The following is a 19,434-nucleotide window of genomic DNA, read 5'->3' on the forward strand; positions in this document are numbered from 1 at the left end:
CTCCACATCATATCAACCAATAATGAAAAAAAGCTATGAATCGATCATGAGTTTCCTACACCAAAGCAAAGCAACCACAAAATGTGGAAATACAAAACCATCTACTTTTATAATATATTAGAATAGAGAGTAAAAAATGCCTTTAAAACTAAGCTTAAAAAAGAGGATAAAAATGGAGAAATTTCGACGTCCAACATTTGAACAAATGAGTAAAGACTTTGCAATAGTCAAAGATGATAGCAGAAAAAAGAAAGTTAAACAACAGGCTGCACTGACATTTTGCGCTTTGAAAAGTCTCGCAAAACATTCCAACAATATTTGTTCTGACAGTGTAAAGAAGATGCTTTGGTTGCAAAACAAGGCAATAATCCAAGGCCTTTTCCACAAAGCAGTTGTTCAGAAAGCTCTAAAAACACTGAAAATAATCGAAAAAGAAAATTTTCTACACCCACGTTACAAAAAAAATAAAATAAAAATTGTAACTCTATAAAAAAATTTTATTTTTTTTATGAAAAGCCTTATTCTTAATAAAATCGAAGCTAAGAAAAATTCTGTGTAAGTAAGCACAGCAAAATTATTTAGCCTACTAGTTGCGCTTATTATTTGAGAATTTAATGGATTTTCAAGTCCAATTAATTTTTATTCTAGTTAATGAATAGTTAAAATTTAATGAATGAGAGAATGTCATTTTTAATGAATGTGAATGGATCATTTTTTTTGGTACCTGTGATTTTTTTTACTTACATGTTCCGTTTATTGTTGAACATAAATTATTAATCGTTGACCTTTAGTGTAACTTGACTAAATTAAAAAGGACATATATTTAGGGTGGCGCTTATTTGTTAAAAAAATATCAAATAAAAGAATCCAGTTATGTTCTAGATAGTCAAGAAAGCTGACTCTTTTGATTTAAGCACAGTCCTGTTTTTCGGTCATGCTGATTGGTGACCATTTAGATTGAAATAATTTTTTTGCAATTTTTTTAAAGTGGTTGCCCTTGTGTAACAATTTATAAAATTACTCAAAGTGGATAGGAAACGCTGGAAAGTCTCCATACAAATAATTTTTTATAGTACTCGATAAAATCTTCTTCTCGGTCATTAGTTTTTCTTATTTTGTAGATACGAAAGGTCATTTATTGGCCGATGTTTCAAAGATGGAGAAAGCTCCAATAAGTGTGTGTCGTTTGTTTCTTTTCTAATCGCGACCTGAGTGTGAGATGATATCGTTATCTGTTGCCTTTATTTTGTTTTTACCAACAATGTATGATGATGCAGTCTTTGCTCTACTGCAACCTAGATTTAATTTGGGTAATCCTTCCTTAATACATGTCATCAAGAAGAATTTTTGGTGCCTAAAAATGCTATTTAAATTTAGAAAATCATCCAGTATTGAATTTAGTGTTCCAAGCAGCAGTGCATCTCTTATTGTCGTTTTCTTGCTTTCGTTAGGGAGAGCGGCCAGGTCACGATGTGATTTCAAACAATTTTGTCTTGTAAATTGCCCACGTCAAAGAAAACGGATTGCATTGACCCAGTTGTCGAGCATCAGTGTTTGTGGTCTGAAGAGAAGAAGACTGTTACAGAGTTGGGTTCATTTAGAAGCAAGGTAGTATTTTACTAACATAAGAAATAGTTTTTGAATGGTATATTCAGCGTTACTTTTGTTTCCTTACCTATTGCTCATCGCGCCATTCTAGTCATCACCGCTGCTAAAGCTTACACGATGTCTTTTGCCGACCAACCAAAAAATAGCGAGTACGAAAAAGAGCAACAGTTGGATACATCAGGACGAGTAGATAATACGAGTGCAAAACGAACACCAGTAAAGAGTTTTGCAAACGCTTCTTCCGTTCATACCGCACCACTACTCGTAGAAAGTGACCCATGTGAGTTGAGAGTTGTTGAAAACGGTAAGTGCTCGTTGGTTAGATGATATACAAGTTTTATTATTGATTATTTGCTAAACCATTCGGTTTTAGACGATAATAACAACGAACAGAGCCTTGGTGCTAAACGAGAATCAACTCACAACAAACGTCGTTCCAAGAAAAAACCTCCTCCTTTACAGCTTTCAAATCCAAACTTGTTTCTATCGTCTCATCATTATGAGGCATTGGGAACTTTTGAGGTTCGTATGCCAACGGATGTCCAACAACGCGAAAAGGGTTCTCAAATATGTTCCAACTCTTGTATTTCACCACAAGAGCTTTTAACAGAGTTTGAGTGGGATAATCGTGTTTTCAGCATCACGCATCACGGTATTCGTCTGTCTAGCAATGTGACTTGTTTCGAAGAGCTACGTTTTGCAACATCCAATCCACAAAAACAGCACAATAAGGTAGTTTCTTCAAAATGGGGAAGACCATCGACACAAGATGTCATGGAGAATAATTTATGTGAATCTTTACAACAACAACTTGTGATAACAGACGAAACCAATCACTCATCCGTCATTGGTGAAGTTTTATTTTCTCCTGTTGTTCAGAAAATGATTGGTCATGTTTCCTGTTTGGAACAGCCATCGGTACAGAAGAACTGGAGTCCGTCGTTGGAAGATCCTACGAGAGAATGTAATTTGTCAGATTTTAGTTTATGTACCAATACCAATCCCAATAGTGGATATAAAACACAAGATGCCTTTTTTGATAGTCACTTACAATATTCGCAAACAGAAGCAGAGTATCCGATGATGGAAGGAACCAAAAGGATTATTGCGAATGACGAAGGCAGCAGTTGTATGACTCCCAAAGACTGGATCGATGAACATTATTGTCCATTTCCATTTCATTCTTTAAAGCTTCAAGGCACTATTGGAATTGGCAGAACTTGTACTGTTTACAAAGCACGTCGTAAAGAATATCCAGATAGCGAAATTGCTGTGAAAGTGATAGAAGTGGTTACTTCTCATGCTCAACGCAAATCTCTTTTGAAAGAATTGCGAGTATTATTTTATACGTACTTTCATCCTCATCCCAATATTGTTGAGTTTTATGGTGCGTGTTTTTTAGATGGTCAAGTATTTATCGGATTGGAGTATATGCCAATGGGTACTTTGAGACATATCTTGAGTTTGAAGAAGCAAGTGGATGAGAACTTTGCACGAAGTGTTGCCTTTCAAATGGTTTGTGCGTTGGACTATTTACATGGAGAAATACGGTGTATTCATCGAGATATCAAACCTGGCAATATTCTGTTTGGTACTCAAGGCCAAGTGAAACTATGCGATTTCGGTTTGGCGAGTAAAGGATTTTCTTCCAAAGGCTGTCATCGATGTAAGAAACATACATTTGTTGGAACTACATTGTATATGGCACCTGAAATGTTACGAGGAGAAGCCTACGATACCAAAATTGATATTTGGAGTTTAGGAATGACGATAAGAGAGTCTTTAGGTGGTTGTCATCCATTTCGTTCTATTTTAGAAGAAAGTACTTCGGAATTGGATCTCTTTCTTCGGTTAGAAGCAGCTGAAGTAGCCGAAGGATGTTCTTTTTCATTCAATAAGGAAGAATGGAAGATTCCTGTAACTATCAACCAAATGCAAGGACAAGATACGGACTTGAGTATAGCAGGTAGAGACTTTTTGATAAAGTGTCTAGAATTGAAAGCAGATGATCGTCCAAGTGCGCAAGAACTTTTACAACATCCTTGGTTTGATACAATAAGAAAGGAAGCTTTGGATATTTTGAATAGCGATCATGTGGAATGGAAAGATTTACAAGTTGCCATGAGAAGAGTAGCTCAATGCAGAATAGTCGAGGCACTGGATTGGCAACAAGTGCGGCATCATTCAAAAGAAAGAAGTCCCATTCTTTGGAGTACTTGAGTTACTTTCATGGATAACCCTATATTTTTATATATTCATTCCCCTGATGACTTTTTAAGGATAATCTCGTTCTCTTTTCATTCGGTCTAGTTCTGCTTCTACGTTGGGATCCTAAAAGAATGATATTGTTCATGGACATGACAAATATAAATACAACTGAATAAATATCGATTACCTGAAAAGGAAGTGATTTGGGACGAGAAGAAGACTCAAGACTTCTCTTCAACTGGGACAATTCATCATCTACTGAAGTTCCTTCCAAAGCCTGAAACTGTCTTTCCAAATTGGCATCACCAGAACCAATCATACCAGCACTTGCTTCAGCACTAGCTTCCAATTCTTCTACTTTTGACTTCATTCTTTCAAAAGCTTCCAATGCGGAACTAGTATTGACTGAACCAAGCATTTCATTCACCTTTTGTGATGTCTTTGCAGTTCTAGCTCGAGCAATGTACTGATCTTTCTTTGCTCTTGCTTCATTGATTTTCACTTCCAACTGCTGCATAGATGAATAAAGCTTATTCATATTGTCTGTTTGTAACGCCAACTGTTCTTCCAAAGACTTGGCCATTTCTTCTTGTTGTTTTTTTCTCACCAAAGCTTCTCTCGCTAGTCCTTCCTCTCCCCTTTGTAAAGCCAACTGAGCTCTTTTATACCATTCTGAAGCAGTTACTTGCGCTTGTTGACGTTGTTTCTCTAACCGTTTTTGACTAGCTGCCACTTCTGCATACGCTTGACGAACCTTTACCAAGTCACTTTGCATATCTGTCATCGTTTGATTGATCAATTTTTCGGGGTCTTCCATACCAGATAATAGTTGGTTAACATTGGCACGGACGATGCGAAAGAAACGTTAAAATATGTTCATCGTCCAAGGAGTATTCCAGTTGTAACGTGGCGGTTGTCTTTTGAAGATATTTCGTCGCCATAGAACAGGAGATAATTTACAGTGAGAACCCCAAAAAGATGTACAACGAGAAGTAACGCAGCTTTGTTTTCCAATAGGAAGTAAAAAAGCAATAGTTCTTGAATGGAAAGCGTAAGTGATTGAAACATCATCTTTCGACATGAAGCCCATCATAAAATGGGATGGCCAGTTAATAGGAGATCAACGATTCTTCTGAAGGAGAGAGCAGAGTCTACATATCAATGAAGTAATATTATAGCGGTGAGAGAACATGGCAGTAGATTCCGATAAACCCATGCAGTCTAGTAAACAACAACAAGACACTAACCTCCATAAGAAACCTCGAGTTGTTGCTAAGAAACTCAAATTGAAAGGAGTGGAAAAGAAGAAACCTTCCAAGGAAGAGAAGAAAGAAGTAACTAAAGAACAACTTTTGGACGAAAGAGTAAAAGCCAAGAGTGACCGTTACTGTATGTCGACTTGAAAATAGTACTCGAAACAGTTCGTGACAAGTCGTTTTATTCCAGTTGAACAGCTTCAGTAAGAGATTGGGATTCGTTATCTCCAAGTTGATGGGTTGTTTGGTAAAGTATGAGCACGACAAAGAGATGCAAGAAGAAGATGTAGAAAAAGAGAAACAGAGTAGCGTAACGGTTTCGCAATATAAATAAGCTCCAACGATAAAGCCACCTAAGTCCATAAAGCTTTTTATAAAAGTCAGTCTTTCAAAAAGTCAAAACTCTTGCCTTTCAAAACTTCTTCTCTGTCGAAGCCATCTTCTAGAAGCTCCAGCATAACTTGTTGTTTCTGGCCAAGCTAAAGTATTACTATTTCCCTTGTTTATAATATCCAAATGAATATGAAATAGTCAAGTCCAACAATATCACTTACTTGTTCCAACATGAGAGATAAGGACTCTTTATCAGCCATTTTGGTTCCTCTTTTATCTGAAACTGAGGAATCGACCACTTGATAAGATGTTCTTTTTGACTCGTTTCTAAGTGTCTCCACAGTGGCATTTAAAAGTGAAATTCGTTCTCTCATCTTATCCACTTGATCCTTTTCGAGATATAGTCACACACAAAAAATGGAATAATGTCAACAATACTTACCTCATATTCCAACATCTTGTGTTTATATCGATCTCTTTGTTGACAGACGATATCTAGTATACCTTGTTCCTCCGGAATTCTTGGCTTGGATGCATTCGAAGAATTCTCTAAAGAGACCGAAACACCTAAAGGATTACGAACCTTCAAGGCTTCATTTAGAGCTTGTTCTAATTTCCTATTGACTTCTTTCTGATCCGACAAAGCCTCTTCTAAACTTAGCGCTTGCTGTTGGTACTGCATGCTCTCCTTTTCTATGTTTTGTACTGTGACTCTCCATTTACTCAACTGATCTTCTAAAGATCGATTCTTTTCCATTAATAGTGTTTCTAAGTCCGTAGGTTCCTTGCCACTTGCTTCCTACAAATCATTCAATTTGCATCACTCAATAATCAGCCATAAATTACGTACTTCTTGGAGTTGCTCCACATGATCAAATTGTAACGCTTGCAAATTGGTTATCTGCTTGCGCAATCTCTGTACTTCATCAAGATTGGGAGCTGCTTCCAAGCGTCGTTCCAGTTGCTTGATTTGCATTTCCTACAAAAATACAATTTCATTTCGTTAAACAAACATGGAACAAATGCTACTTGTTGTTCACTCACCTGTTTCGTAATAACTTGTTGCTTATCTTCCAATTCTTGACGATAGGAAATTTGATATTCTTCCATTTGCGATTTCAAAGCATCCAGCTGCTTTTCCAACTGTTTGATTTTTCCATCTTTCCACGCTAGATTGGCATAAAAATCTTTCGACTCACTTGCTTCTATTCCATGATGACAAGCGCATATATTTATATAAATATTCAATCTCCGCAAAATCATCCTATCATTAGCTCACCTGACGACAAAACATTCGAACTTTTAGAATGAAGCAACTCTGAGATTTTCCTATTCAAGTCTCGGTTCTCTTCACGACTTTGTTCCAATTCCTGTAAAAGTATTTGATGTTCTGTATTTTTGACTCCACGCAACTGTTGTTATTTGAGTCTAAAGCGTTTCTCAATTCAGTTTTCAATTGGATTCATACCTCTTCCAACTGATGACTTGTTTGAAATAATCTATTTTGTACCGATTCATAAGCAGTCTGTAAGTTGGCAAGTTTTTCCTTGTATTGTTCTATTTCATGTGTCCAAATACTCTGTTGGTTTTCTTGATGTGCTTTTGTATTTTTCAATGTTTCCGTCCATTCTGCCTCCAATTGTTTCGACTTTTCTGCAAGCTACACAAATAGAAGAATTGAGTGGACATCCAATATCCATACATTTTCATAACACTTGATCACCTTTCTTTCGGTATCCTCTTCCTTTTGTTTCAATTGCTTTAAAAGTTCTCTAACCGTTGCATCCTGTCTTTGCACATCTGCCGTCTCCAAGTGGAACTGGTCCAATTCTTGCTGCATCTGTTTCTTTTCTTCCAATACCTGTTGATATTTCCATTTCCAGTCTTCCAACTCTGCAATAAATACACAAGGATCCTTTTTTAAAGTTATTTGATACGGAATTTCACTGTATCCTTTTTCATACCGTAGTAGCATACAGTTTCTGGTACACTTGAAAAAAGCAACTTTCTGCAAACGCAGCTCTAGTTGTTAAACGGTCTATTTCACTCTGATAGGATTTGAGTAGTGTATTTAAGTTTTTTGCTTTTTCTTCAGAAGAACTATGTTTGAACTCCTTGGTTGTTTCTGTTAACCTTTTCCTAGTGGCTTTGGACTCTTTTTGTTTTTCTACCATGTCCATACTCTGACATTAGGTAAGTGGGTACGCTTCCGCTGAAGAGTAACGCAAGTTACCATTTTTTCAAGTTGTTCTTTGAACTGGTCATAGTTTATTTGTTTCCATATTTGTGTTGGTGTTGCTAATGTTTCGTTTTGGTTTTGCAACCACATCGTATCGGTCATCTCTTCCATTCTTTTCCACAACAAAACAATACAAAATACTTTGATGGATTTATTATGGCGCTCAAAAAACCCCAAAAAAAATGCTAATTGAACATCACGTACATTCTCTCTCTCTCTCTCTCTCTATCTATCTATCTCTATCTATAATATATATATATATATATATAAACGACAACTCTAATTGAATTGTCGCTCTTCCCATGTCACATTTACAAAAGCAGCTCTAAGGATATAAAGATGGATCCTTCCATCGCATATATATTTGATTGATTTCTTCTTCTATTTCCTATTCCATTTTCCAATCCTTTCAATTTCTCTCCAACATCCAACTTTACCTCTTATACATACCTCAGTTATCCAATCTTTACAAAATACTTGAATGTTTTCTTCCAATTGTTTCCTATTGGTAGCTAAAAGCACCCTATTTCATCAACGTGTTCTCAACAACTTTTCATCTCTCTCACTCTTACCTCCAATGATAGTACTTGCTATAAATGGCTGATGTTTACACCAACCCAAAGCCAACTGAGTAAGAGTCATCCCATACTTTTTAGCAACCTGATAATATTGTTCTACAGCTTCCAATGCAAGAGAAGAATGAAAACGTTTCATATATTGAGGAAAGAGAGAAAAACGACTAGCCTTGGGTATCTGTCCACCACAATATTTACCAGTTAAAACTCCACCAGCCAATGGAGAATAAGCTAATAAAGGAACATTGGTATGTGAAGGAGAACAAACTTCTGCTAAAGCACATTCAAACTCTCGATGTAACAAACTATAGCTATTTTGAATGGAAATGACTTTGGCTAATCCATGTTGCCGAGCACAACGAACAAATTCTGTTACGCCCCAAGCAGTTTCATTGCTAAGACCAATATATCGTACCTTTTATCATTCCCATAAAAATGAATCATGAACATTCAACTATTCTTACCTTGCCTTGAGTAATCAACATTTGAAGATAATACAACTGCTCTTCGATAGGTACACAAGGTCTTTCTTGTTTCCAATCATATCTACACTGTCCAAAGAGAGGTACATAACGATCAGGCCAATGAATCTGTAACAAGTCAATATAGTCTGTTTGTAGACGTCTCAATATTCCTTCTATTCCTTCCATCACATTCCTTTTATCGACACGAGGACCTTTAAACTCCTTCTTTATAAACTAATCATAATATATACAATAGTAATCCTACCTCCTCTTATGTGTCGAATATCTCTCCCAGCACCACAAATTTTGGAAGCAACGACCAGTTTATCTCGAGCTCGTTTTTTGAGCCAATTACCGATAAATACTTCTGTTCTGCCTTGTGTTTCTGCTTCTACAGGAACGGGATACAACTAACTAAAGTAAAAACCATCTTCCATTGTAACAAATAAATATTTCTACCTCTGCAGTATCTATAAAGTTGATTCCTTGATCTACAGCATAATCCAGTAGTTGATGGGCTTCTTGTTCGGAATTTTGTTTACCAAATGTCATCGTTCCTAAACAAACTTGACTGACAACCAACTGACTATCCCCCAAAGTGGTATATTTCCAATCAGTACGAACAGCTGAATCCGGTGTTGAAGTGGCCATGTAGGGTTTACTTCCATAACTACACTGTAAGGAGCAAGTTCTTTTCAGTCGAATAAAGTGGTATTCTTTCATAAAACGTTTATAACTCCAATAATCACTAGTTACAAAAAACATTCTCTAATACGACAGACACCACAAAAAATGCTCTCCTTTCTCTGTCAACAAAAAAATTGTTCAAATTCTTCGTTCTCTTCTTCCATGATGGAAAACTCAAGCATCTTGTGCTTTGCCTTCTACATGAGGCAAAAACTTACCATTGAGTTTCACAACAACTCTATCTTCTCCATGTTTTCCTTTTATTTTATCGACTGTTACGTACATATCGATAGCAGACATAATTCCATCACCACATTTTTCATTGACTAGAGCTTTGAGTGCTTCTCCATAATGAGTTATTGCTTCATAAAATCGATACACCGTAGGATCCTATCAAAAGATACATAGGCTTCTACGGAAAACTATGTCACATCTCAACTCACCTGTAAAATAGTGGGTTGAAAACTTCTCATTGGAAAACGTTGTAGAGCCAACAAGTCTTGGTCGGAAATATCGGGTACTGCTTTTTTCAGTTTGGGTGCAGTTTCGGGTTTCAATTGTGCTTGACTAAAGAATAATTGAGCAACATAAGCGTTGGTTAAACCACACTCGTTGGCTATTTGATCAAATGTTTTGGAAGATTTTTCTTTCGCAACCAATAAACGCTGTACCAAAGCTGCTTTGTTATCGACGCTTGTTTGGAAATGAGGGATAGAGTTCCGTGTTGCTCCAGTTTCTGCTATTTCTTGGGATATATTTCTTTGAAAGAGTTGAAAGAGAGGTCTTGAAGAAGACACAGTGAGTTTCAACAAGAAAGTCATTCTTCACTAAACACACACACACACAGAGAGAGAGAGAGAGAGAGAGAAAAAGAGAAAGAAAATAAAGTGAATCAATTACCAAATGATGGGAAAAAGGCGCGGGTAGAAAAGAACATTTTTCTTCATCGGGTTAAAAAGCTTCATATGTGCATTACTCAAATAGATAAACAGATTGACGAGAATGATATATTTCGGAAATGTATAGATTTTACACTGTTCTCATAAGAAAACAAAGTGTTGTATTTTACACCTTGTTTCTGTTGCTACCCTATATATACATATATATATAAAGAAATGGAAATTTACATTCCTTTAGAATAGCTTTGGAGGAAATTCTCAACTCTTCTGTTTCCCCATTCGGCCGACTCTCCATTGGCTCTCTCACCCAACAACGTCGTTGATATTCCTTGTCATTTTCCTCCTTCAAAACAGCCGATAGGAGAAGGAATATGGTAACTTATAACCTGAAAAAGATTCAAACAGTTCCTGGAGCAAAGGAACTCATCGACATTGTGTTGTCCAAAACCCAAAGAAAGACCCCTACAGTTATTCATCGTCACTATGCTATTTCCCGCATTCGTCAGTTTTACATGCGCAAAATCAAGTTTGCTCAACAAACTTTTCACGATAAACTTTCTCAAATATTACAAGACTTTCCTAAAGTTGACGAAATTCATCCCTTTTATGCAGATTTGTTGAACGTATTGTACGATAGGGACCACTACAAGTTAGCACTTGGTCAGTTATCCAAGGCTAGGAGCTTGATAGACAATTTGAGCAAAGAATATTTACGTTTATTGAAATACGGTGATTCGCTTTACCGTTGTAAGATGTTGAAAAGAGCAGCGGTGGGTCGAATGTGTACTATTGTCAAGCGACTTGCGTCTTCGTTTGGTTATTTAGAACGAGTGCGACAACATATGGCACGTCTACCCAGCATTGATCCTCATATGCGTTGTTTGATTATCGCAGGTTATCCCAACGTTGGCAAGTCTTCCTTTATGAACTTGATAACCAGAGCCAACGTGGATGTACAACCTTATCCTTTTACTACCAAGTCACTGTATGTAGGACATATGGATTATCGTTATTTACGTTGGCAAGTGATCGACACACCAGGTATCTTAGATAAGCCATTGGAAGAAAGAAACACTATTGAAATGCAGTCCATTACTGCATTGGCTCATTTACGAGCAACGATATTGTTCTTTTTGGATCCATCCGAACACTGTGGATTTAGTTGGGAACAACAGATAGGTCTATTTCATTCTTTAGAACCTTTGTTTGTGGAAAAGCCTTTGCTCATTGTATGTAACAAAACCGATTTACCTTGGCAGTCACAAGTAGAAGAACAATTGAATGCATTGGTTCGACAAGAGTCCAATCACAGCAATAGTTTGGATAAGCCAGTATTGGCAGATGGTTGGATGAAAATGTCTACTTTGGAAAAAACGGGAGTTGTAGAAGTAAGGAATACGGCATGTGATTTATTGTTAAGTCAACGAGTGGAATCCAAAGTAAAGGGGCCTAGAGCACAAAGTATATTGAATAGGTTGCATGTTGCTGTACCAGCTAGCATGACTCATACAAGTTGTGATGATCAGAAAGAAGAAGAATCACAAGGACTATGTCGTCCATTTATTCCCGAGTCAGTATGGAAAAAGAAACAAGAGAATAAAACAATGGAAGAGGAGGAGAAGGAACCCTCAGAAGAGGATCATAGAAAGGATTCTCAAAAGATTTTGGAAAAGGACCTAGAAATGGCACATGGAGGTGCGGGAGTATACTCGAGTGATTGGAATAAGCATTATTTATTAAGAGACGATTCATGGAAATATGATATTATGCCTGAAATCGTAGAAGGACATAATATACTTGACTTTATAGATACGGATATTGATGAAAGACTGGCAGCATTGGAAGAAGAAGAGGTTGCTAGGGAAGCTATGAGTGAGAATGATGAAATGGAAGGATTAGACGAAGAGAGTCAACAACGTTTACAACGAATTCGAGATAAGAAGGTGTTATTGATTCGTGGACGTTCTAAACAGAGGAATCCAATTGGAGCGAATAAGATGACGAAAGCACATCCTAAAAGCAGTCAAGAATGGAGAAAGCAATGGTTAGAAATGGGAATGGATAAAGAACGAGTAGATATGACAACCAAACAGATTTTATCTCATCGTTCTCAATCTCGTGAACCTTCTAAGCCACGTTCTCAAAGTCGTTCGACAAGTACTTATCGATGGAATCAAACCAAAGCAGAAGCAGGAAAAGGTTTTGTTAATCATCAACAGAAACAAAAGGCTTTGCACTTGGCACGTAAAGCAATACGTGGAATAAGTAAAAAGGAAAGACGTAAAGGAGAAGCTGATAGAACGATATATAATGAACATCCGAAACATTTACTTTCAGGAAAACGCAAAATGGGTAAAACACAACGAAGATAATCGTTCTTCTTCATGTCAAAGGCTTTGCAGGTAATATTTTTCCATGACAAGAACCGAATCCAATGCGAATATTCCTTTCACATCATTTCAATAATAACAATAAAGAAATGGAATAAGATATGCCTACTCTTTTTGACAATATCCATGCATCATAACTTGGTCTCCATCTTGTAAATAGACTCTTTGTTCTTGAGTTTCTTCCAGTTTCAAAGGTTTACTACCTCCCCAAGAAAGTTCCAACATGGAACCAAAACTTTTTTCTATATATAACAATAAATATATAGGAAGAAGAATGCATTCACACATATACACTTACCACTCTTACCACTTATCGTACCAGAAGCCAATAAATCACCAGGTCTCAAATTACATCCAGTCACAGTATGATGTGCCAATTGTTGTTCCATTGTCCAATAAAGATATCGAAAATTACTACAATTGTATTAAAAATAGACAATTCGGATACATCTTTAGCTGCTGAATGAATAGATATTGACTGGATTACCTTTCACAAATCAATTGAGGTTTTCTCATGCTGCTTGACTGAATAGATACAGTGAGATGAATATCAAAAGTAGTTGGATCGGGACCTATCATTCTCTTATTTGCTATGAATGTCTCAAAAACTAAGATAATTACCTCGTTCTAAATATTCCAATACTTGAGGCTCTTGTGTCGGTGCAGGTACTCGAAAAGGTTCTAAAGCCTCCAAAGGAACTATCCAAGGACTAATGCTAGTAGCAAAATTCTTTGCTCCTAAAAAACAAAAATTATAACTCATCCAAAGAGAAGAAACAAAAAGATAAACGGAATTACCAAAAGGACCCAAAGGCACATATTCCCAACGTTGAATGTCTCTAGCACTCCAATCATTCATCAATACCAATCCAAAGATATAATCACGAGCTGTTTTAGCTGGAATACTTTCGAACAAGGAATTGCCTTGTCCAACAAAAAAAGCCATTTCCAACTCAAAATCAAGTGCTCTATAGTATTATATATATATATAATGTTCAACTATTCTTCCGAGTCAACCAACCAAAACAATGCTTACTGTGTGGGACCATAATGTGGAGATGGTTCTTGGTTGCCTTTCAATTGACCACAAGGCCTCCGAATATCTTGTCCTGATATAATTATGGAAGATGACCTTCCATGATAACTATAAATGACATTATGTTTTCTTTGTGAGTATCCCTTCCTTTAAATATAGACCAAAGACTACACACCCTACAGGTAAATGAACCCAGTTAGGATTGAGTGCATTGTCTGCACCTCGAAACATAGTTCCTACATTAGTTGCATGTTCTTTTGAAGAATAGAAATCAGTATAGTCGCCAATCTTTGCTGGAAGATGCATAGAAACTTGGTGCATCGGAATAAACAACTAACAAAGAATAAGCAGAAAGATTCAAAGTAAAGAGAGGAACAAACCTTGGACAATAAGGAATGATGACTTTTAATAGATTCACTGGTCTTTCCATAAACAACGTCTTGTATATCGCTTCTCAAAGCCTTCCAAGCTCTTCGGTCAAGTCCCATAATTGCGTTGAAATCAGTGCCTTGGAAATACTATAATAAAATATATCAATACTAATTCGACTATATTTAGGGATCTATATTACTTCAGAAGAAAGACTTGATAGAAAGCCTTGAGTAGCTGCTTCACGTAAGTCAAGGACATATTCTCCAATAGCAACACCTAAACGTTTATCTAAGGATGAGGTTTCAAAGACACCATAAGGTAGATTGTATATAGTAAAGTCCGAATCTTCAGGAACATATACTATGGGTGTAGTAGAAGTTTGCATTGTTGATGCTCAACGTTTAAAATGTCGTATGGATAAATGGTTCGCGTAGTAAGGAATCCTTTTTATTTATCCGATGAACAAGCAACAGCAACACCTTCAAGACACGACAATATAACAGAAACACAAGAGTTTATTCAAAGAGCCTATGGTTGTGAAATGATTCAAGAATGTGGTATCCTATTGAAACTTTCTCAAGTAGTTATGGCTACGGGTCAAGTATTCTTTCATCGATTTTATCATCGTTGTTCACTTGCCAAGTATAATCACGTTTGGATGGCTGCTGCTTCTTTATTTTTGGCTTGTAAAGTGGAAGAACAGTTGAGAAGGTTACGAGAAGTAGTTAGCGTAGTATATTATTGTTTTACCAAGAGAGAAACTGGAATAGGGAAGTTGTTGGACATTTATGGTGCACAAGGATATGAGTGGAAGATGGAAGTTGTGAAAGCAGAACGATTCTTATTAAAGGAATTGGGTTTTCATACGGGAGTAGAACATCCGCACAAGTTTATTTTGGTCTATCTAAATACTTTGAGAAGTCACTCTGGAATAGAAGCACAAGACCCCCAGTGGAAGTCTTTTTTGCAACGATCTTGGAACTATGCCAATGATATGCTACGTACTGATTTATGTTGTCGAGTACCACCAGAATATATAGCCTGTGGTTGTATTCATTTGGCAGCTAAAGATTGTGAGATACCTTTGCCACAAGAAAGAGTACAATGGTGGCAAGTATTCGAAGTGAATGCAGAAGGAATTCAGCTAGTTGAAAATACAGCAAAGAGAATATATCAAATGGAAAAACTTGCTGGACAGTATGTTGACTGGACTAGAAGAGAAACTTTGATGAGAATAGAACAACAACGAGATAGAAAGGATGGGCATCGTGACCAAGATAAGAAAAGAAGAAACAATGAAGAGAATTTAACGCAGTCTTATTATCATCATTCCAGTAAACGGCGTTCTTCAAGCAAAAAAACATATGATAGATAAAATGGAACAACTAACTTTATCATTCGAATAAAAGTCTCCTAGAAAAAGGAAACCATATCACAAACTACCAATAAGAGATATCTAAAATGTGCCAAAATAGTATAAAAAGGAATTCTCTATACAAACCTACGCCATCAAAATATCATCTGTCAAACATATTTTTCACATTCATACATTTCCCACCCTTGAAGTTCTTCCTTCCCAGATATATATATATATATATATAAAACCACATTTCTTTATACGCCATACAAGTATATGCAAATAATATATGTAAAGAGAAAGAGAGAAATGAAGAGCACCTTAATGAGATATACCATGGCCATTCCTCATGTCATCATGATCTGATCTGCAAGAAACGTCACTTTCCTGAAAATGACCTACACCTTTGTGATGCTCATTTGGTGAATCCTCATCTGTGACATTTTCTGAAACTGGAAAGAAACGTGAACGACGATTGAGACGATGTTCTCCAAAAGAATTGGCTTCGTCATTCAAAGTCTTACCCAATAAATCCAATTCTTCCATTTCAGATGCACAATGTTCAATATCCCAAGGCTCATTAGCTTGTTCAAGACCTCGATTCAATAAAAATGGAGAAACCCATGCACTTTGTTGTGGCCAAAGGCTCTACTGGTCCACTAGCTGAAGAACCTATAGATGATGAGCCAGAAGGAGAACCTACAGGAACTTCAGAAGCACTCGACTGTGATATGGAAAAATCGGTAAACCATGCATCTTGTTCTCTTAACTTGCTCCAATTCTTTGAACGGTCCAAACCAGTATGACTCAATTCCCAAGTTTTGTCTACTTTATGCAACGAACCTTTCTCATTCGAATGACTCGTTCGACTCCTGTCAGCTGTCTTCTTACAACTCTGCGCAACTTGCATCACTGCATTTAAAGCAACTGAAGGCGATTGATTTGTTATAATGTCGCGGAGGGATTGTGCTTCCTCAAAAGATATGTATGGAAGAATAGCCTCAAATGCAGCATTCGTCGCTCTACATATGGCTGCGGATTTTTCCAATAATGATTGTTCATTTTCATTTAAATTACTAGCGCCCATACTATGCCCTTGACAAGGTAAATGAACGTGACTCCTATCAATATTATTGTTGAGATTATATTCTGTCAATGAGGATAATACAGGCAAATTCGACCAATTATCACGATGCTTGATTGAATAACAACTATCTGTTTTCTTCATAGATCCCAAGTCATGACTTTCTGCTGTCCTCCTTTGTTGTATTTGTTGATGCCCAGAATACACGGAACGGTCCTTGTGAAAATAATTTTGCTCAGCCATTTCATACGAGTCAGACACAGATGTCACCGTTCTTGCACAAGTAGCACTACATTTCTTCCACAAACGAAACGAAGGTCTATAAATAACACTGTAACGTGTAAAACTTCGTGCCAAGTTTCTTGAAGACCCCTCTCTATTATTTCCTTTCCCATACATAGTACTAGACGAAGACTCTGACCACGGCCGATGTTTGATGAATTGAAAATCTCTCATAGACCCTCTACCACAAGTAGTCGATGAAGTGGTGTCGAGACATTTGTCGCTACTGGTTTTGTCATAATGACTTACAAAGGCCGCCGTTGATACCCTTTGTTGGCACTCCAGAGTATTCAAGGCATTGGAGACTATGACTGCTTCAGATTCTCTCTCTTCTTCTCTGTAAGCTAAGCTGTTCGTAAAATGTGCAATTTCTTGCTCTCTTATGTCGTTGTAACTACTCATGGGTCCGTACCACTCAATTCCAACGCATCGGACATGCTCCGGGAACGACAACCCTGCCTAATAAAACCAACCAATACTCTTTATCCTTGAGCCTTTTTTTCTGTCGTAGTTATTCAACCCAACACACTTAGATAATACCAATATAGGGGGGTTTGTTGCGTTTTCACCCAATATTCAATAACAAAACAAGACGTCGACAAAGTCGTTGTTATGAAAAAACAAACTATGAATAATAAACCCTATACAAAAATTAACGAGAAATATTTTTCTATTTACTGTAACACAAAGTGGAAAGCTGTTAGTCCCCACCACCACCCAAAAATGGCAAGTCTTCTATTATTTAGGCGGGCAATGAAGGACATTTTTTCTTCGAAAAAAATCAACAACTGTCCAATGGTCGATGCATATGAGGAGGATTCTCTAGAGAATGGAATTTCTTGGAGGGGGAATCTCCATTATTGACCTTTGATTATGCAAAGCCTTCACGTCCAAACCATGATGAAAAGTCGTCCAATCTTTTTTGCTTTTTAGGTTTCAATGGACATTTTTCTTCATACTCGGGCAATACTTGTGGGAGCCAAGACTGTAACCTTTCTACGCGATGTTTATCTGCTGGATGAGTAGAGAGATATTCCGGAGGACTGTTGACATTTCGTTTCGCTATTCTTTCAAATACATGCGGTGCCTCTCTGGGATCTAATAAAATGAGCCAAGATACATACATTTTTCAATACAAATGGAAATACCACTCACCATAACATGCTTTGGCCATCAAACTTGTATTTTGCAAACAAAACGATAAAGAGACTTGTAAATGGAATGAATTATAGACGAATGTTCACTTACTGTAGACCGATATAATCAGCTTCCGTTTCCAACTTTCTAGAAAAAGGCAAATTAGCAAGAATGTTGATCATGAAAGAATTGAGAGCATGAGTATTCACAAACTGAAATGAATAAGAAAGGTTGGTCACATCGTCACTAAACTCTGATGCAGACAACTCAAATGACTTACGATATTAACGATAAACTGCAAAATGAATAGAACTTTCATAAAAGCCAATTTCTCTGCACCATGACGTGCTACAGCATGTCCAATTTCATGAGCCAATACCGAAGCCAACGCATCATCAGTAGGCGTGATGGGTAATAAACCTGTATAAACAACCACTTTTCCACCTGGAAGACAAAAAGCATTGGCAACTGGTTTATCAATAACAACAAATTCCCAATGAAAGTCCTTTTGATCGGCCACTTTTGCTAATCTTTGACCAATACGTAATATTCTCACAGACAGTGGATGAGAAGAAGGAACTACGTGACTGGCTTCCATAGCCAATACTTTACGAAATTGTTGTGTTCCGAGACTCACTTCTTGGTTGCGGGTTAGGTCTATCATTCTTCTTCTTCCAGTGTAAGGAGCATAATCTAGATGAACATAATAATAAATACCACAACCACCAAAGATGATTCCCTTAAAAAAGTTATCAGGAGAAAACAACCTTTTGCTAGGAAACTTACAAATACAGTTAGACCTTTTGGACTCCACCATCTATCCCAAAATGTCTCTCTTCTGCCTCCAAAGTGAATATATTCGTCTTGACGTGGTTTCAGAAAATAACTTCGATGTGGAATATTGACAACTTTTCTCAGACATCTATCCAAGTTGTGAAACGAGTCGATACGATAACTTTGGCCACCAATTGATGACATATGAAAGTAACAATGGTTACCGGATAATAGTAAAGACTGTTTGTACAACTGAAGATAGCTGTTTGAACGAGGCCATAACCCAATAATATTCGAAAGAGAAGAAGCGTTAGCCACATCTGAAGCCTTTGAAAGAGCCAACGTTCCAGTAGAAACTATACGTTTCAAAGAATATTCGAGCATTCGTATCATTGTTTTTAAAAGTGACGTTGGCTTTTGTTATGACTCATAATTATTTTTCTATTCTTCCCATCAATCAATCAATTGTTGTCCCTATTCTTCACACTCAGTCTTATGGCCAAAAGTAAACGCAGTAAAATCAAACAAGCCAATCGTGCTGTTGCCAAGGAAACTCTAAAAAATAGAGAGTTGGAAAGACTTAAAGCAGTTTGTCTTTCTCTTCATATGACGGCAGGATTTTCCCAGTCTTTTTCAGCTACCAAAGGTATGCTCCACAGAAGTGTACAAAAGTCTGTTTGTTTATTAAAAGAGTGATTAGGTAATAAGAGGAAGATACAACACCGTGGTTTTG

The 19,434-nt window shown here is 37.0% G+C and overlaps 10 protein-coding genes across 12 annotated transcripts; 3 read left to right on the plus strand and 7 right to left on the minus strand.

Moving 5' to 3' along the window:
* Nucleotides 1–1,163: 1,163 nt before the first annotated feature.
* Gasu_40980 (serine/threonine protein kinase) lies at nucleotides 1,164–3,854 on the plus strand. The gene is made up of 3 exons (XM_005704866.1): nucleotides 1,164–1,608; nucleotides 1,656–1,912; nucleotides 1,982–3,854. The coding sequence occupies exons 1-3, from the start codon at nucleotides 1,220–1,222 to the stop codon at nucleotides 3,826–3,828; spliced, it is 2,493 nt and encodes an 830-aa protein (XP_005704923.1). The 5' UTR covers nucleotides 1,164–1,219; the 3' UTR covers nucleotides 3,829–3,854.
* A 4-nt stretch (nucleotides 3,855–3,858) lies between these two features.
* Nucleotides 3,859–4,813, minus strand: Gasu_40990 (phage shock protein A). The gene is made up of 2 exons (XM_005704867.1): nucleotides 4,004–4,813; nucleotides 3,859–3,939 (listed from the first exon to the last, which is right to left on the minus strand). Exons 1-2 carry the CDS (start codon nucleotides 4,631–4,633, stop codon nucleotides 3,883–3,885), a joined length of 687 nt encoding a protein of 228 aa, XP_005704924.1. The 5' UTR covers nucleotides 4,634–4,813; the 3' UTR covers nucleotides 3,859–3,882.
* A 25-nt stretch (nucleotides 4,814–4,838) lies between these two features.
* Gasu_41000 (homeobox protein cut-like protein) lies at nucleotides 4,839–7,883 on the minus strand. Of its 2 annotated transcripts, none has more exons than XM_005704869.1 (10): nucleotides 7,639–7,883; nucleotides 7,370–7,588; nucleotides 7,129–7,320; nucleotides 6,874–7,065; nucleotides 6,685–6,817; nucleotides 6,450–6,610; nucleotides 6,256–6,384; nucleotides 5,848–6,204; nucleotides 5,627–5,794; nucleotides 4,839–5,570 (listed from the first exon to the last, which is right to left on the minus strand). In XM_005704869.1, exons 1-10 carry the CDS (start codon nucleotides 7,753–7,755, stop codon nucleotides 5,469–5,471), a joined length of 1,770 nt encoding a protein of 589 aa, XP_005704926.1. In that variant the 5' UTR covers nucleotides 7,756–7,883; the 3' UTR covers nucleotides 4,839–5,468. The 2 variants fall into 2 exon arrangements, with proteins under 2 accessions (XP_005704926.1, XP_005704925.1); XM_005704868.1 differs by having other exon boundaries at nucleotides 7,108–7,320.
* Nucleotides 7,884–7,908: 25 nt separating this feature from the next.
* Gasu_41010 (aldo/keto reductase) lies at nucleotides 7,909–9,343 on the minus strand. 2 transcript variants are annotated; one of them, XM_005704871.1, is made up of 6 exons: nucleotides 9,143–9,343; nucleotides 8,949–9,093; nucleotides 8,684–8,895; nucleotides 8,217–8,634; nucleotides 8,095–8,156; nucleotides 7,909–8,032 (listed from the first exon to the last, which is right to left on the minus strand). In XM_005704871.1, exons 1-6 carry the CDS (start codon nucleotides 9,332–9,334, stop codon nucleotides 7,970–7,972), a joined length of 1,092 nt encoding a protein of 363 aa, XP_005704928.1. In that variant the 5' UTR covers nucleotides 9,335–9,343; the 3' UTR covers nucleotides 7,909–7,969. The 2 variants fall into 2 exon arrangements, with proteins under 2 accessions (XP_005704928.1, XP_005704927.1); XM_005704870.1 differs by having other exon boundaries at nucleotides 8,082–8,156.
* Nucleotides 9,344–9,348: 5 nt separating this feature from the next.
* Nucleotides 9,349–10,303, minus strand: Gasu_41020 (cyanate lyase). Its single transcript, XM_005704872.1, has 2 exons — nucleotides 9,814–10,303; nucleotides 9,349–9,760 (listed from the first exon to the last, which is right to left on the minus strand). The coding sequence occupies exons 1-2, from the start codon at nucleotides 10,189–10,191 to the stop codon at nucleotides 9,545–9,547; spliced, it is 594 nt and encodes a 197-aa protein (XP_005704929.1). The 5' UTR covers nucleotides 10,192–10,303; the 3' UTR covers nucleotides 9,349–9,544.
* Nucleotides 10,304–10,553: 250 nt separating this feature from the next.
* On the plus strand, nucleotides 10,554–12,574 carry Gasu_41030 (uncharacterized protein). The gene is made up of 2 exons (XM_005704873.1): nucleotides 10,554–12,513; nucleotides 12,543–12,574. Exons 1-2 carry the CDS (start codon nucleotides 10,641–10,643, stop codon nucleotides 12,551–12,553), a joined length of 1,884 nt encoding a protein of 627 aa, XP_005704930.1. The 5' UTR covers nucleotides 10,554–10,640; the 3' UTR covers nucleotides 12,554–12,574.
* Nucleotides 12,575–12,580: 6 nt separating this feature from the next.
* Nucleotides 12,581–14,463, minus strand: Gasu_41040 (fumarylacetoacetase). The gene is made up of 10 exons (XM_005704874.1): nucleotides 14,267–14,463; nucleotides 14,076–14,213; nucleotides 13,871–14,028; nucleotides 13,696–13,803; nucleotides 13,458–13,627; nucleotides 13,281–13,397; nucleotides 13,147–13,231; nucleotides 12,958–13,073; nucleotides 12,769–12,901; nucleotides 12,581–12,715 (listed from the first exon to the last, which is right to left on the minus strand). The coding sequence occupies exons 1-10, from the start codon at nucleotides 14,450–14,452 to the stop codon at nucleotides 12,652–12,654; spliced, it is 1,275 nt and encodes a 424-aa protein (XP_005704931.1). The 5' UTR covers nucleotides 14,453–14,463; the 3' UTR covers nucleotides 12,581–12,651.
* Nucleotides 14,464–14,473: 10 nt separating this feature from the next.
* Gasu_41050 (cyclin-dependent protein kinase regulator) lies at nucleotides 14,474–15,644 on the plus strand. Its single transcript, XM_005704875.1, has one exon. The coding sequence runs from the start codon at nucleotides 14,489–14,491 to the stop codon at nucleotides 15,440–15,442; it is 954 nt and encodes a 317-aa protein (XP_005704932.1). The 5' UTR covers nucleotides 14,474–14,488; the 3' UTR covers nucleotides 15,443–15,644.
* A 21-nt stretch (nucleotides 15,645–15,665) lies between these two features.
* Nucleotides 15,666–17,253, minus strand: Gasu_41060 (uncharacterized protein). Its single transcript, XM_005704876.1, has 2 exons — nucleotides 16,128–17,253; nucleotides 15,666–16,072 (listed from the first exon to the last, which is right to left on the minus strand). Exons 1-2 carry the CDS (start codon nucleotides 17,190–17,192, stop codon nucleotides 15,746–15,748), a joined length of 1,392 nt encoding a protein of 463 aa, XP_005704933.1. The 5' UTR covers nucleotides 17,193–17,253; the 3' UTR covers nucleotides 15,666–15,745.
* Nucleotides 17,254–17,256: 3 nt separating this feature from the next.
* Nucleotides 17,257–19,113, minus strand: Gasu_41070 (metallopeptidase). The gene is made up of 5 exons (XM_005704877.1): nucleotides 18,714–19,113; nucleotides 18,208–18,666; nucleotides 18,039–18,139; nucleotides 17,946–17,968; nucleotides 17,257–17,888 (listed from the first exon to the last, which is right to left on the minus strand). Exons 1-5 carry the CDS (start codon nucleotides 19,092–19,094, stop codon nucleotides 17,662–17,664), a joined length of 1,191 nt encoding a protein of 396 aa, XP_005704934.1. The 5' UTR covers nucleotides 19,095–19,113; the 3' UTR covers nucleotides 17,257–17,661.
* Nucleotides 19,114–19,434: the final 321 nt, after the last annotated feature.

The sequence above is a fragment of the Galdieria sulphuraria genome (assembly GCF_000341285.1).
Source record: "Galdieria sulphuraria unplaced genomic scaffold scaf_36, whole genome shotgun sequence".
NCBI lineage: Eukaryota > Rhodophyta > Bangiophyceae > Galdieriales > Galdieriaceae > Galdieria > Galdieria sulphuraria.